The 15,436-nt window shown below is 41.9% G+C and overlaps 1 protein-coding gene across 3 annotated transcripts in view; it reads left to right on the forward strand.

Moving 5' to 3' along the window:
• Positions 1–15,436, forward strand: part of CFAP47 (cilia and flagella associated protein 47) — a 474,937-nt gene that overhangs the window by 139,160 nt on the left and 320,341 nt on the right. For all 3 annotated transcript variants that reach the window (XR_014470467.1, XM_083174330.1, XM_083174331.1), the window contains exons 28-29: positions 7,525–7,625; positions 10,874–11,023. Coding sequence is in view for 2 of the 3 variants with exons in the window: in XM_083174330.1 (XP_083030456.1) it covers positions 7,525–7,625; positions 10,874–11,023 (251 nt within the window). In the remaining variant the exon portion in view is untranslated. The remainder of the gene's footprint in view (positions 1–7,524; positions 7,626–10,873; positions 11,024–15,436) is intronic.

The raw sequence follows: 15,436 nt of genomic DNA on the forward strand, positions 1-15,436 counted from the left end.
CAAGGTGATTGCACCACGCCTAAACCCTGACCAAAACAACTGGAACTGTTACTCATCGGACAAGGGGGTTTATTCTAGTTCATTCTTTCTGACAAAATCCTTCTTAGATGGACAAAACCATGTGCACTGCAGGGGGGCAGATGTAACATGTGCAGAGAGAATTAGATTTGGGTGAGTTATTTTGTTTCTGTGCAGGGAAAATACTGACTGCATGATTTTACACTTCAATATAGATCTCACTTTGAAGAAAAACCCCACCCAAATCTAATTCTCTCTGCACAAGTTACATCTGCCCCACCCGCAGTGCACATGGTTTTGTCCATCTAAGAAGGATTTTGTCAGAAAGAATGGACTAGAATAACCCCCAAGGTGACATGTTGCTTGGTTTCTTGGGTCTAATTAGTAATGACACAAGCCCAGGTGCTGTGTTTGGTGTCAAATGGGGTAAACAGGGAAACTCTGGTGGTTCTTCTGTTCCCATATCCAATGGAGCTAAAGGACACTGCAATAGCCTTCTGGATATGCAGCTGTGATTGTATGATTGTGATTTGAGCCAGTGTCTTTTGTTTGTTACTACTGAGAATTCTGTCCAGACATCGCTGTCTATGAACAGTGATGTCTTTGTAACCTAAGGTATTAACATGCTTCATATACTTCACATAAAATAGGGTCAGTCTACAAATGACTGTCTTCTGTAAATGTAATTAACACACCGAGACAGATTTGGTGCCACATGGTCCAGGGCTGAAAATGTTCAGTTTTCTTATTCTATGAAGCAGAACATTTGAGGCTAGGTCTTTGTGCGTGTGGCTAGTTCTATGTGGGCATGTGCATCTCCTACACTATATTACCCTTGGTCATTCTACTTATATTACTGTAAGGAAAATAGAAACTAGAAATACAATTTTAATACTTAGGATTAATGGCTATTTGGAAATTGCTACTAATGTCTTGTCATTTAGAGAATGTCTTCTCTCTCTCTTCAAATAAAGACATTCTTCAGTGCTAGTATCGAGTTTCCATGTTATGTAAGCTTATTTACTAAGGTGGATGGTGGGCAGTCTAGAGAAGGGAAGATACTGTTTCAGAGGCCCATTATTTAAGAAAATGTGTTTTCAATGTTAATTATACTCAACTTATACTCAACACAATTTATGGTTTTGTGTAAAATATCCCTATAAGTAAAGGATAAAAATAATAATTGTTCATATAAACAAATTATTATTCTTTTTATAGATAATCTGTTTATGTGTCAATCTACAGAATGAACATGTAGTGACCTGTAGCAGCCACCTTTTTCATAAAGCATTATCTGCTCACCGCTTCTCAGTTATCCGTTCACCAAGTCTTTAGATCTCAGTATTTATATGCCAGGAAGTAAAACTTAAATACTGTGTAAAACAAAAAAATAAAAATAAAACTTTGCAGTAGTACTGTGAATGAAATCGCCTTGTTCATTTGAGAGGTCAGAGGAACTAAAAATTTTACTCTTGACCAGACATATTTGTAAGGTAGCATATGACAACCTATTTGATGCTTGCAGAGGCAGATTTGATCCAGAGTTCAGCAAAAAAATGAAACCAGAGGAGCTGAGAAAGATGGTAAAAGAGGATCAAACTTTAATTTCCCATCTAGAGAATAAGGCGGAAAGTCTGTGTTATCTAAAAGTAGAGGTCAACTCTTGTTGATTAATCGACTTTTACCTCAGCAACACTGTCTAAAAGCTGCAGTTTCACTTCATAAAGCTTTCATATGAAACAGCTGAAATGTCAATATCAGAGATGTGATGCTTCACTTTCGGCATGAGTACAAGTTTAAATGTGGATATGGGGAGAATAAAACAAAAACCCAATTTTCAGAAACCTAAATAAATGCGTATATAAAATGAATACTGTCATAAAAGGCAGTGAATGGAGTTCAATGAAAATAAAAAAGTATCATGTATCATACGGTCAGTATTGAATTCCAGAGAACATTTTGACCTTATACTCATCTTCATTTACAAGAGTCATTAATCTTCAAGATGATTTTCTATTGCAATGAGGACTCAATTCTGCTTTTATTTAGTTCTCCTGTGTGTGGTTTTATCTAAATCAATAGTCACTAAGACTTTTTTCTTCATGCTCACACACTAACCACTTTTATAATACAAGTTTTCTACTATGATTTTTAACTTCAAAATACAGAGATATTATTTTCCTTTAGCTTTAGGCGCCACCAATTGCCCATTGCACTGTACAGACAAGTAGTTATATTAAAAACACAACTACATCAATATACAAAGAAAATTAAAAAACAAAAAACTCTTTAACGTGATATAAAACATAAAATAAGCTGACAAAAAAATATAAATAATTTTGACCGCATGAATAACAATAAAACTCACTCAATGACCGGTGCCATGGTTTTGGCGGGTGCCGGACGGGTTCCCGACAGTCGGGATCCCGACAGTCATTTACCCGACGTCGGGATCCCAACTGTCAAAATGCAGACAGCCGGGTGCCCGACGGACACCCGCTTATTTCCCTCGTGGGGGTCCACGACCCCCATAGAGGGAGAATAGAATAGGTGGCTCGCTGTCAGCACTGGGGCTTTCTGTGTTCCCGGTTGTGACCGTGGTGGGCCAGTGGAGGGCGCTGGATAGCAGAACGCTGGTGCTTTAAGTATGGACATGCACTGGGGTGCAGAGCACAGTGAACCAGAGTGTTGACGGAGACCAGGAACAGGGGCGCGGAGTCTAACCTGCCAGCGGTATTCACCAGGGAGTCCCGCAAGGAACTTTGGACTTCGCTGCGTCTGACAGGCAGGTCGCGGCCCCCTGCCCTGGTCCTCTGGACACAGGCCCGCTAGGGATATCGCACTGAAGAGATACAGGTAGCTGTGCAATCTGAGAACTGCAGGAGGTGTCGACTTGTAGTGTCAACCGTGGTGTTGACGGGTGAGGGAGAGCCCAGGGTACTTGCTGGAAGTATAGGATGTAGATGGTGTAGTCACTATATGCGCAGCAGGGAGTAGTCAACCCCGGAGTCGACAGAGCCTGTCGGCAGTTTTCAGGACCAGGTGGAAAAGTCACTGAATGCTGAAAAGCCAAACGATGTTTGTAATGAACACCGGCTACTCAACTGCAGGGATGGAATCACAGGAGTCTTCTGGAGATGGTGAGAACCAGGTAAGTATTGCAGATGCACACTGGAGAAAAGAGACACAGGGGAGCCTGGAGATCTCGGAGCCTTGGAACTTCTCTGACACGAGGAACAGGTAAGCAATTGTTCAAGGCAAGGAATGAAGGCCCAGGGCCTGAGTTATATCCCCCTTGCCTTTCTGTGATTGGCTGCCAGCCGCAGCACTAATCAACACTGGGGAAAGACAGACACACCTGATTACTGCACAGGTGTGTGTGGGTCAGGGATCAGGCTGCAGAACTCAGGGAAGTTCACTGGAGACTTAATCACTGGGAATGCAGGGCAGCTGCAACAGCAGCAGCTAGGAGCAAACAGGCATAGAAACCTCAGAAACTGACTGAAGCAAGTCAGGTTCATGACAGTACCCCCTCCTTTAGGGGTGGACTCCGAACACCCCAACGAACTTGGTAGGGACGGGAGGATCGGGCCCTTGAGGCTAGGACTCCACTATCGCTTAAGTTGCATCTAGTAAGATAGCCAGGGGCTTTTGGATAGCAACTTGTAGAATTCAATTTAATTTTTTCCTGAGGCAAAACATAGTTTTCATCTTCGGAACAGGTGGACCATCCATCATCGATGGAAACTGAATTTATCGGAGTATCATCCTGGAGAAAAACATGGTCGTGGAGGATAGGACCTCCTTGGAAAGGAATTTTATGCTGTGTACCCTCTGGACAGGATGTCACACATTCTTTGATATCTTCTCTGATCTGTGGCCATCCATCGGAGCGTTGCAGAGTCTCGAGGGTGTTTTGGGCACCAGGACGCCCGGGGAACAAAGATTTATGAACCCCTGACAACTGTCTTGGGCGGAGCTCAGGGGGCACAAATGTCTTACCAGAAGGAGGTGTAGGAGATACTTGCGTAGGAGCAAATGCGATGGAATCAGGAATGGGGTAGTCCTCCTTCATGGAGCAAGATAGGACATCAGTTTTTACACTCAGAGTACCAGAACGGCACATAATCCTATCATAGGGCTTGTTTTGTCTGAGCTGACGTGGAACCTCCTTTACTGGAGAGCGATGGGATTCTACGTCTCTGGAATCAATACAAGATCGGAGACCACCTTTTTTCTTTGCAGGGCAAACACCTATACCAGCAGGAGGATTAGAAGGTCGGACGAATCTCTTTTGAAGATTCTTTCTATTACCAGATTGCATGGCCTGATTCTTAGGGACTGATACCGGGTAGGTACGGCCTTTAGGAGGAATTTTCCCTGGGCGCAAATTGATGGAGCAATCCCACTCCTGAGGTGGTGGCAGGGTATCGGCAGCATGCTTATCCATAAGGTCTCTGTAGGTGTCAGGCCAACCAGGAAATGGTGCGACATTCGTGGAACCGGTTGGCAGCGCCGGAACAGTACAATGCTGACGACAATATGGACTCCAATGTTCCAACTGTAAAGTGGACCAGTTGATACTGGGGTTATGGAGTCGGAGCCATGGAAGCCCCAGCACAATGTCATAGGATGCTTTGGGAATCACAAAGAATTTTATTAACTCTTGATGCAAAGTACCAACTTTTAAAAGGACAGGTTCAGTACGGAAATGAACCTCACTGCCAGGAATCTTGCTGCCATCCATCACGGTAACAGAGATAGGCGGAGATATGGGTACCAGGGGAATTTTCAACTTGGAGACAAGGTCATAAGAGATGAAGTTTCCACCTGACCCGGAATCTGCTAGGGCAGAACTGGGTATGGGTCCGGCTGGAGTCTCGAGGGACACTGAAAGGACAAAGTCATTATCGTGAGGAGATTTCACAAGTTGACCCAACCTGACTTCTCCATTGCAGGTCAGGCCTTGGCGTTCTCCTGAACGCTCAGGACAGGCATCAATGAAATGATTGGAAGCAGCACAATATATACACAATCTATTGCGCTGCCTGCGGGCACGTTCGACAGGAGTCAGGCGTGATCTACCAATTTGCATGGGTTCTTCACGGTCAGGAGACACAGAACGTGATTCAGGAATCTCTCTAGGAATTAACTTCTTTTGTTTTTCAAGACCTCTCTCACGGAGGCGTAAATCAATCTTGACACATTGGGAGATAAGGTCTTCCAACCGATCTGGAAGATCCCGGGTTGCCAGCTCATCCTTGATGCGATCTGATACTCCTAACCAGAACGCAGCTGTCAAGGCTTCATTGTTCCACAGTAACTCGGATGCCAAAGTCTGAAAGTGGACCACATATTGCCCCATGGGCCGAGATCCTTGTTTGACCTGAAGGATATCTGTGGAAGCAGAGGCTGAGCGACCTGGTCTATCAAAAATACGGCGAAAAGTCTCGATAAATTTGTCATAGTCTGCAAGGAGAGGATCAGACTTCTCCCACAGCGGTGATACCCATTCGAGGGCAGTTCCGGAAAGCAATGAGACGATATATGCAATCTTTATTCTAGCTGTGGGGAAGTTGTGAGGTAACAGTTCAAATTGAATTTGACACTGATTAATGAATCCCCTGCAGGTTTTGGAATCACCGTCGTATTTGCTTGGTACCGGCAATTGGAGACTGGAATGGGAAGTGGGTGGTAAAAAATTTTGGACAGTCGACACATGAGTTGACAATGACTGCTGCATTGTATCCAATCGACTGGATACCTCTTGAAGATATTTTATCACTCGCTGCTGAGTGGCTTCTTGAGTCTCTATCCGAGCGGTAACATTTTGGATGACCGCTGGTCCCACACTGGGGTCTTGAACCGAGTCCATCGGCCTTGAACAAACTGTCAGCACTGGGGCTTTCTGTGTTCCCGGTTGTGACCGTGGTGGGCCAGTGGAGGGCGCTGGATAGCAGAACGCTGGTGCTTTAAGTATGGACATGCACTGGGGTGCAGAGCACAGTGAACCAGAGTGTTGACGGAGACCAGGAACAGGGGCGCGGAGTCTAACCTGCCAGCGGTATTCACCAGGGAGTCCCGCAAGGAACTTTGGACTTCGCTGCGTCTGACAGGCAGGTCGCGGCCCCCTGCCCTGGTCCTCTGGACACAGGCCCGCTAGGGATATCGCACTGAAGAGATACAGGTAGCTGTGCAATCTGAGAACTGCAGGAGGTGTCGACTTGTAGTGTCAACCGTGGTGTTGACGGGTGAGGGAGAGCCCAGGGTACTTGCTGGAAGTATAGGACGTAGATGGTGTAGTCACTATATGCGCAGCAGGGAGTAGTCAACCCCGGAGTCGACAGAGCCTGTCGGCAGTTTTCAGGACCAGGTGGAAAAGTCACTGAATGCTGAAAAGCCAAACGATGTTTGTAATGAACACCGGCTACTCAACTGCAGGGATGGAATCACAGGAGTCTTCTGGAGATGGTGAGAACCAGGTAAGTATTGCAGATGCACACTGGAGAAAAGAGACACAGGGGAGCCTGGAGATCTCGGAGCCTTGGAACTTCTCTGACACGAGGAACAGGTAAGCAATTGTTCAAGGCAAGGAATGAAGGCCCAGGGCCTGAGTTATATCCCCCTTGCCTTTCTGTGATTGGCTGCCAGCCGCAGCACTAATCAACACTGGGGAAAGACAGACACACCTGATTACTGCACAGGTGTGTGTGGGTCAGGGATCAGGCTGCAGAACTCAGGGAAGTTCACTGGAGACTTAATCACTGGGAATGCAGGGCAGCTGCAACAGCAGCAGCTAGGAGCAAACAGGCATAGAAACCTCAGAAACTGACTGAAGCAAGTCAGGTTCATGACACTCGCGTAGTGAGCCACCGTGCCCGCAAGAAGCTTTTTTGCGCTCGCCGTGCTGTCTGACTCCGGGCAGTCGGTATCTCGATGTCGGGATAATGACTGTCGGGATCCCGACTGTCGGAGTCCCATACCACACCCGGTTTTGGCTGGATGGATTGCACTTTGGACATGTATAGTGTCATAGGATAACAAGATGGAGGAGGGCCCTGTGTGTGAGAGTTTACAGTCTAAAAGAGACTCAGGGGTAGATGTATGAAGCAGTGATAAGGAAGGAGAAGTGATAAAGGGGCTGGTACTTTATCACCAGCCAATCATGTGCACTGCAGGTGGGGCAAATGAAACATGTGCAGAGAGAGTTAGATATGGGAAAGTTATTTTGTTTCTGTGCAAGGTGAAAACGGGGTGCCTTATTTTTACACTGCAATATAGATTTCAGTTTGAACACACCCCACCCAAATTTAAATCTCTATGTCTAAGCAAGTGTAATGTTCTTTGACACAATGTTAAATTTCTCACTCTACATCATAACCAAATGTATGATATGGGCAATGCTATTATTGCTTTAAACTGATCCATATTATTGTATCTTGTTTTCAAAGCAACTTCATTTACTTCAAGTGCACTCTGTGTTAATGTTTTTTTGTTTTTTTTAAGGTTTCCCCTTCAGGTTACTGCAGTTGCTGAAAACTGTATACTCTCTGTGTATCCTTATTTAGCATATCACTACACAGACCAACAAGTCATCTTAAGAAGTGGTAATTTATTTAGCTTTATTTGTTTTCGTTAGATATGATTTTACATTCTCTATATACCTTTTACGTGTTTTTAAATTGATTCTGTACATATACAGATGTGTCCTCATACATCTTTGCTGCAGACTAGACAGCCCCGATTGGCACACTGTTTTGCGTTATAATCTTGTAGCATCAGGAATATTTTTAGTCTCGGATTCTGTAAATGTGCTAAAATGAAGCAGTAGCAGTTATTTTCCAATACAAGTTCTGTTTCACTCTGTATGCAGACACAGTGACACATACAGTAATATACAGTACAAGTGTCATACAGAGGTGTCCCTCAGATGAGACTTCCCGGACAGCTCTACTAAAGTCTAGTGTCTTGTTTGCCAAAATGTGTCTTATTCACATCACTATGCAAATAGGATGCACAAGACACTTCTGTAGATCAAAATAAGACGCGGAATGCCTGGTGTGACTGTGGCTATATCTGCATAAGAAATGCCATGATTTTTTTCCAGGAAAACACTATAAGGTAGCATTTCTTATGCAGATAGAGCCACTGTCACACAAAGGGCAGTATTCAATGATAAAGTTCTCCGTGCATGGAGAGCGTTTTATTTCGCTCTCCATGCACTCTCCGTGTTCCGGAGGGCTCTCTGCCACTCCTGCTCCCTCTATTCAATGTGGCTGATGCTCTCCGCCACTCGCGGAGAGTCTTAACCCCTGCAGGGAGCAGGGAGCTTTCAGGGAGCCGGAAGCAGCCAGAGAGATTAAAGTCTCCCTGGCTGCTCCAGAGGACTGTGGAGGGGAGGGGGGCTCTCCAGGACCCAGGCTGCACCCCCCTATAGCCAACGGGGGACCCAGTATTCACTGCACCCGTTCGTGCATAGTTACGTTCGGGTGCAGTGAATATATGAATATCTAATGAGCGGCTCCGGCGCCTCCTGCTGGCTGCACTGTGTTAAAAAAAAAAAAAAAAAAAATTCATTTTTTTTTAAATTAAATATATATTCATGTGCTATAAGCACATGAATAAAAATAGCATGCCCCTTCACAGAAAAAAACAACTGATTTTTTGACACCAAAATTTAAGAAAAAAACCTTTTAGTTTAAAAGTTCACATTCCAGCTCTCCATCAAAAGATGGAGAATTGCTACACGGAGAGACACGGAGAGACACGGAGAACATCACTTAGAAAGACGGAAAACATTTCACATTGAATAGGGTTGCTCGCTTTTGGAGAGCAAAATGCTCCGTCCAAGGCGAACAAAGCACAAGTTCTCCACAAAACACGGAGAACTTTTCTCATTGAATACTGCCCAAAGAGGTATGAAAAGATGAAAAGACGCCTGGCGCTACCGAGTCACACTATCGCATGGCGCAACTAGAAGGTCTGTATCTTGTGACTGTCGCAAGGATGTAGGAGGACCTACATGTACAACACCACTAAAAGTCTCCTCAGACCAACTCCAAGGCATTTCAACTCACTATGTGTCTTTTTCAAGACACCTTGTCTAATTTGGATTAAGAATATATACAGTACTGTATATATATCCTAAATTGTCCTGCACTGGGCTATTCACAATATCTGTTTATATCTACATTTCAAGAGCATTCAGGGACCTCTTCTTTTAACTACCAGTGAAACGCATATCCCTTATACTCAATATTTTAAAAACATCTGTATATCTTATTATTCCTTTGAGTGCCAAGTATTTATTTATCAAAGTAGGTGTGAAAATTGCCAAGCAAACATTTTTATTCATCATAATGACCTGTAATCTTTACCTTATATAGGATATATAATCTTTATTTACACAACATTATTTATTTTAATTTATATAACAAGTTTGAGCGACGCTGGAATTTTTTGTGGATATTTTGAACATCTCTCACAGAGATGTTGGCATTCAAAGGGTTAATCAGTACAGTTTTCTTGTATGTCATAGTCATGAGTAAGCTACGTATTCGGCAAAAAAAACAAAAGGTTCCCCAATAATACAAAGCTGCACAGAACCTGGCAGGACACTCATAACAGTCATCTTGTACTGTATGGTATATTGAGGCTTATATGTATGAGGACACAGCTGTAATACCTGTATTCTTATGTTATCTAAATATACAGTTGTATTTCATAACTGTGTTTAGTCAAATGCAAATGCTATCTTTGTTAGAATATAATTGTTAATATATCTTAAATTATTTAAAATTACAGAAAATAAAATTAGGTACATATGAAATACTGTATGTGAGTCAGTGCTTCAATGGGTGAGACCACAAACTGCTAATAGAAAATCCATCTAGCATCCAAAATTCCACTTATAATACTATTATTTGTTCTTATTTATTCTAATCACACGGAGATATTTGGACTATTACTGTAAATGTTACAAGGTGCTAGGAATTTAGATTTACTCTTTAAGTTAATGACAATTAATGTTTTTACACCATTGATTGAATTTTAGCAGTATATTATCTTAAATCTTCTCTATAATTACAGACTGTGTTCTAAAAAACTGGTTAATTGGACATGACAGAGAGATAATAGTGCATCAACATGTCCATAACAAAATTTGGTTATGAGCAGGGTGATGCCGCTCTGGATTTCCAGTCCCCAGCTCTACATCAAAAAGTAGCATAGTGGTCAGTCATTTCTGAGCATGCACTGATCTGACTTAGGGGGGGTATTCAATGTCAGGGGAACGGCTGTCGAGCAAGCTCAACAGCCGTGCCCCTGTCCCATTCTCGTTTTGCTCGCCTGGAGCTCGGCAGTCGGGATTCAATGTCCCGGCCACCAAGCGGTGAGAAGGGGGCGTGGCCGCGAGTTGATGACGAAAATAGACGAGCTCCAGGCCAGGAGCTCGTCTATTTCCGGCTTTTCTCTGCAAAACGAGCCCGACAGCTTGTGCTGTCGGGCTCGTTCTGCGCAAAACCCCTGTTCAATGCTGTCGGGGAAGACAGCATTGAATAGGGCCCCGCAGCCATCTCCCCCGTCGGGAGATGGCTGCGGGTGTACGAGAAAGATTGAATACCCCCCTTAAACTCACCCATGCATTTGCCTTGAGGTGGGGAGCAGAAGTCTATTTCAGAGTTTGCAGAATATATGCCATGGTTACAAGGTACAGATGTGTTTGATTCCACATATAATCAGTCTGTTAGGTAAAGTTGTGCCAATAAGATGACAACAATTAAAAGGCATAATTTGTCATAATATTGGGGTTGAGAATATTGCATATGACGCTTTATACCATGTGTACTATATTTAGGCCATAATGGAAGTAATGGAAACAATTGCAGCTCTGGGGAAGCGGTGCTACGGCCTTGCTACATACCCGAAACACCTTCTCTGAGTACCTCCTCCAGTTCCCTTGGTATTGGTGCTATTACGAGCTCCACATATGATGAATCTGTCTCAGGTAGGCAAAGTTTTATTTATACAGTACGTTTCAATGTAAATCAGAATGAACTTTATTGGCCATGTATACTTGCGTATACTTGGAATTGATTTGGATTGCTGTGCAACAGCCAGTTAGGTACAGTTAAACAGTGACAGATATAAAAACACATACAGGAATACACTAGATATACCCTGGGGGCTATAGACGTAGGGAACTGCACAGTGCCTAGGCAGCCATCAGTGGCGCCACTGGTCATTGCAGCAGCCAGGTAGGTAACAGTATAAGCAGAGACAGTACAGTTATCACACAGGAGATATGGGGTTACATATGGCTGAGTGCACAGTTCCTAGGAAGCCATTTTCTGCGCCTAGTTGGCCCCTTTTTTAAAGTTTGTTAGGAGTCAATTAGCCTACTAGTATAGTTTTGGATTGTGGGAGGAAATCGAAGTACCTGGAGGAAACCCATGGAAGTACGGGGAGAATATACAAAATTCTGCAATAGAACTCCCATCTTAGTAAAATAATCTATAGTCCTCAGCTCCAGAAAAATTAAAGGAAGCACTTATTCATATTTAAAAATAATAGTTCTGCACATAACTTTTGGAATATATAGGAAAATGTATTTTGAATGTGTAATTCCTTCCGGCTGCACAGGAAAAAAATAAAATAAATTGTGATCACTATAATAGTAAATGACCAACTGGTTTAATAAAACAGAAGCAAATATTAAAAAACAGACCTGCTTTATTGGGAACAGATTCAATTTATTTGTGTGCATTTTTGTATTGTACTTGTATTTATTTTAGGGCTGACTGCTCATCTGAGGGAATGGCTTTATTTTCAATTTACTTTCCAGTTTAGTAAATGTATTACACAGAGCAATCCTAAAGATAAAGTGATGCTGTCAACATTTAACAGTGTCTTACCAGGTTCCAAGAAAAAAATAGATCATCTAAGAGATTCACCAGCAGGCTGATAATGATCTTATAAACCACAATTTAACACTTTTTGCATAGTCATATGCTCATATATAAGTCTATTTTTATTTGATTTAAATAGTATAACTATAATAACTTCTGAAGAAACCAATGTCCCAATAAACAGTCAAATAAAGCTTTATTTACAAATTTAACGCTGCAAAATTGGCATGCACTTTAACTTATTTAACACAAACTAAAAATATTTATTTTGTATTTCCAAAGAACCTATATAAGCAGCCTTTTTATATAATTTATAGTTCACATAAGAACTCAAATATCATTGATACAAAATAAAATATTAAAATACTTAAAATCAATTAGACATTTGTGTCAATTTTCTTTATAATAGTACTTCAAATATTCTTCTGACCATTTATTTGCTACTTATAATTAATCACTAATTAATAAACCAACAACTAAGTATAAAGATACAGAGAGAAAATAAAGGCGAAAACAGGATCTGAGATGCGTATCTCAGAAAAATAGCTTAATGACAAAAATAACTATGTTTTACAATAATTAAACAGATAAGCTAAATAAACAAATATTGTACAACTCATGACATATCACAATAATAACACTTTAAAATGATCCACAGTGCTTTATATACTTACATAAAACAACGGCGGCATATAACCTGTTAGCCCGCTGGTCAGATAAGTCTAGTTGATTCTTTTTTTTTTGTCTTTGTCATTACCTGTACAACAATTTTGTAACTGGTAGGGAAGGAGGCAATGGTCAATGAATTATATAATGTTGTATCTAGGAGTTGCCAGACCTCTAAATTTGCCCCTGCTGCTAGACCCAAGTATTTATTGAATGCAGCTGCGAGGTTGATCTTCCTGGCTAGACGTTCATCGTCTGCTGATCCGCTCTGTCAGTCCCTCCATTGGTTGACTGTACATTACCGCATTTAATATTAAATACTTCTACTTACATACAAAGCCATTACTCTGATTACACTGACTTATATATCTTTGCTTATCTCAAAATATATCCCCACCCGACCTCTCCGCTCTGTACAAGATCTGTGTCTCTCACCCACACTCATCACTTGCTCCCACGTACACTTGCAGGATTTTTGTCGGGCAGTACCCACCCTATGGAATGCCCTTCCACGCACACTAAGACTCTCCTCTAGCCTCCAAACTTTCAAGCGTTCCCTGAAAACTCACCTCTTTAGGCAAGCTTATCGTATTCAGGAACAACCACAAAGGCATTTTTATCTAATTGCATCCCATCAGGACTGTCTTGTAATCTGATGTGACTACAATGCTATGGCATTCTATACTTAAGTATCCCTCCTATTATGGCCCTCCTACCTCCATGTCAGTTTATATCTACCCAGTTTGTTTATGCACTGTTGTTTCCAATTGTAAAGCACAATGGAATATGCTGCGCTATATAAGAAACTGTAAATAAATAAATACATTTATTAACTAGGATGGCCAGTTTAAATCATTACTGTGGGCCTGATTATAAGATCGGAGCAAACCCAAGAAAGTAATCAACGGTTCATTCTTTCTGACAAAATCCTTCTTAGATGGACAAAACCATGTGCACTGCAGGGGGGGGGGCAGATGTAACATGTGCAGAGAGAAGTAGATTTGGGTGAGTAATTTTGTTTCTGTGCAGGTAAAATACTGACTGCTTTATTTTTACACTGCAATATAGATCTCACTTTGAAGTAAAACCCCACCCAAATCTAATTCTCTCTGCACATGTAACACCTGCCCTACCTGCAGTGCACATGGTTTTGCCCATCTAAGAAGGATTTTGTCAGAAAGAATGAACCAAAATAAGGCCCATGGAGTGCAAATACTTTATTTTTATTTATTTTTTGCACATAAGGCAACTACTGGCTACTTTTACATGTAGGCTACAGATAATGGACAGCTTTATTTCCCCGCTGCAGTTTAAGTTTTAGTTTCGGCACGCCCCTTCCAAATCTGAATCTCTCTTCCAATACTTTTACAGTATTTTTGTAATTTTTCTTATTTGCTGTAAACCTAGCTTGTACAAAAGATCCATCAACAAAATAGACAAAAATACCAGCCAAGTTTACTGCAGTGGTTAGCAATTAGGAAAACTGCTTTTCATTGTTAAGATGGTGATTATTTTTGGAGTTCCATAGAGCGAAACAGCAAGCAAAGAAGATGTTTGTTAAGACAGTCTATTTTTTAATTTGTGGTCTCACATGTAAGAATTGAATAAATAGGTAGTAATGGTCCAAAATCCCTCAGGACCAGGAGCATTTCTGATACTGGATTTTTTGGGATTTTGGGTATAGTTTGTTTTTTCATACTCACATCGACTATATTACCCTCAGCACCCATCTTTCAAGGCATTCGTGGTCCAAATGATGAATTGCACGGGTGCGCCGGTGGCGTACCCTCGCAATGCATCATTGGGACCGGGAATGCCTTGAAAGATGGACACCGAGGAGCGCCAAGGGACACCTGGAGACTAGTTGAGTATAAAAACAGTTCTGTTGGGTGGGTCCACCCCACAAAAAAACAAAATATTCAACTACGGTTCTCAGAATATTTGTTTTTTGATATCCAGATAAGACACACCCAACCTGTATGTATATCTTGAAGCTATTTCACTAGTTACAATCATCTATGGTCCAATAATAGGGAAAGAAATGGTGTGTATCAACCGCAGGGTTTCTTCAAATTTAGCAGCAGTTTTGATAAAGGATAGTCAGTCCTTAAAAAATAGCACAATAAGAGCAAAAAAGAAAAAACTGCGCTCTGAGGAACAAATATTGCCAAACAGTATGATACTTGATATTATTTATTCCCAGGGCTATTTTTCAGCAGGCTCCAGCAGGAACTGTGGCCCTTATTCTAGTTCACTCTTTCTGACAAAATATTTCTTAGAAGGACAAAACCATGTGCACTGCAGGTGAGGCAGGTGTAAAACCCCACCCAAATCTAATTATCTCTGCACAAGTAACACCTGCCTCACCTGCAGTGCACATGGTTTTGTCCATCTAAGAAATATTTTGTCAGAAAGAGTGAACTAGAATAAGGGCCACAGTTCCTGCTGGAGCCTGTAGAAAAATAGCCCTGTTTATTCCTAAAAAAACATTACATACAATGCTTTAAAATAACTTGACATAAACATACTTTCATAGAATACTAAAAATGGTGCAATTTGATAAAAGATGCAATACTTTGTTAGGGAATAGCACCCCTCTTATCTTCCTTAATGAGGATCCTGTTCCTATTGGGCTCAAAATGGAATGGCAATGAAGCTGTGGTGGGACAGTTAATGATATGACACTCACGTGTGGCGGGGTATTGTTGCTGTATGCTTGCAGCAGATGGAAAAGGTCCCCTTTGGAGTGTGGTAAGTGTCTTGTCCTTAATTGAATGACTTCAGTACAGCCCAAGCAAGGGCAGAGTCCAACAGTTGAGTCCTGGTTTAGGTATCCAAATGGAGGT

This window comes from Crinia signifera, chromosome 2 (assembly GCF_055691185.1).
Source record: "Crinia signifera chromosome 2, ASM5569118v1, whole genome shotgun sequence".
NCBI classification, from domain to species: domain Eukaryota; kingdom Metazoa; phylum Chordata; class Amphibia; order Anura; family Myobatrachidae; genus Crinia; species Crinia signifera.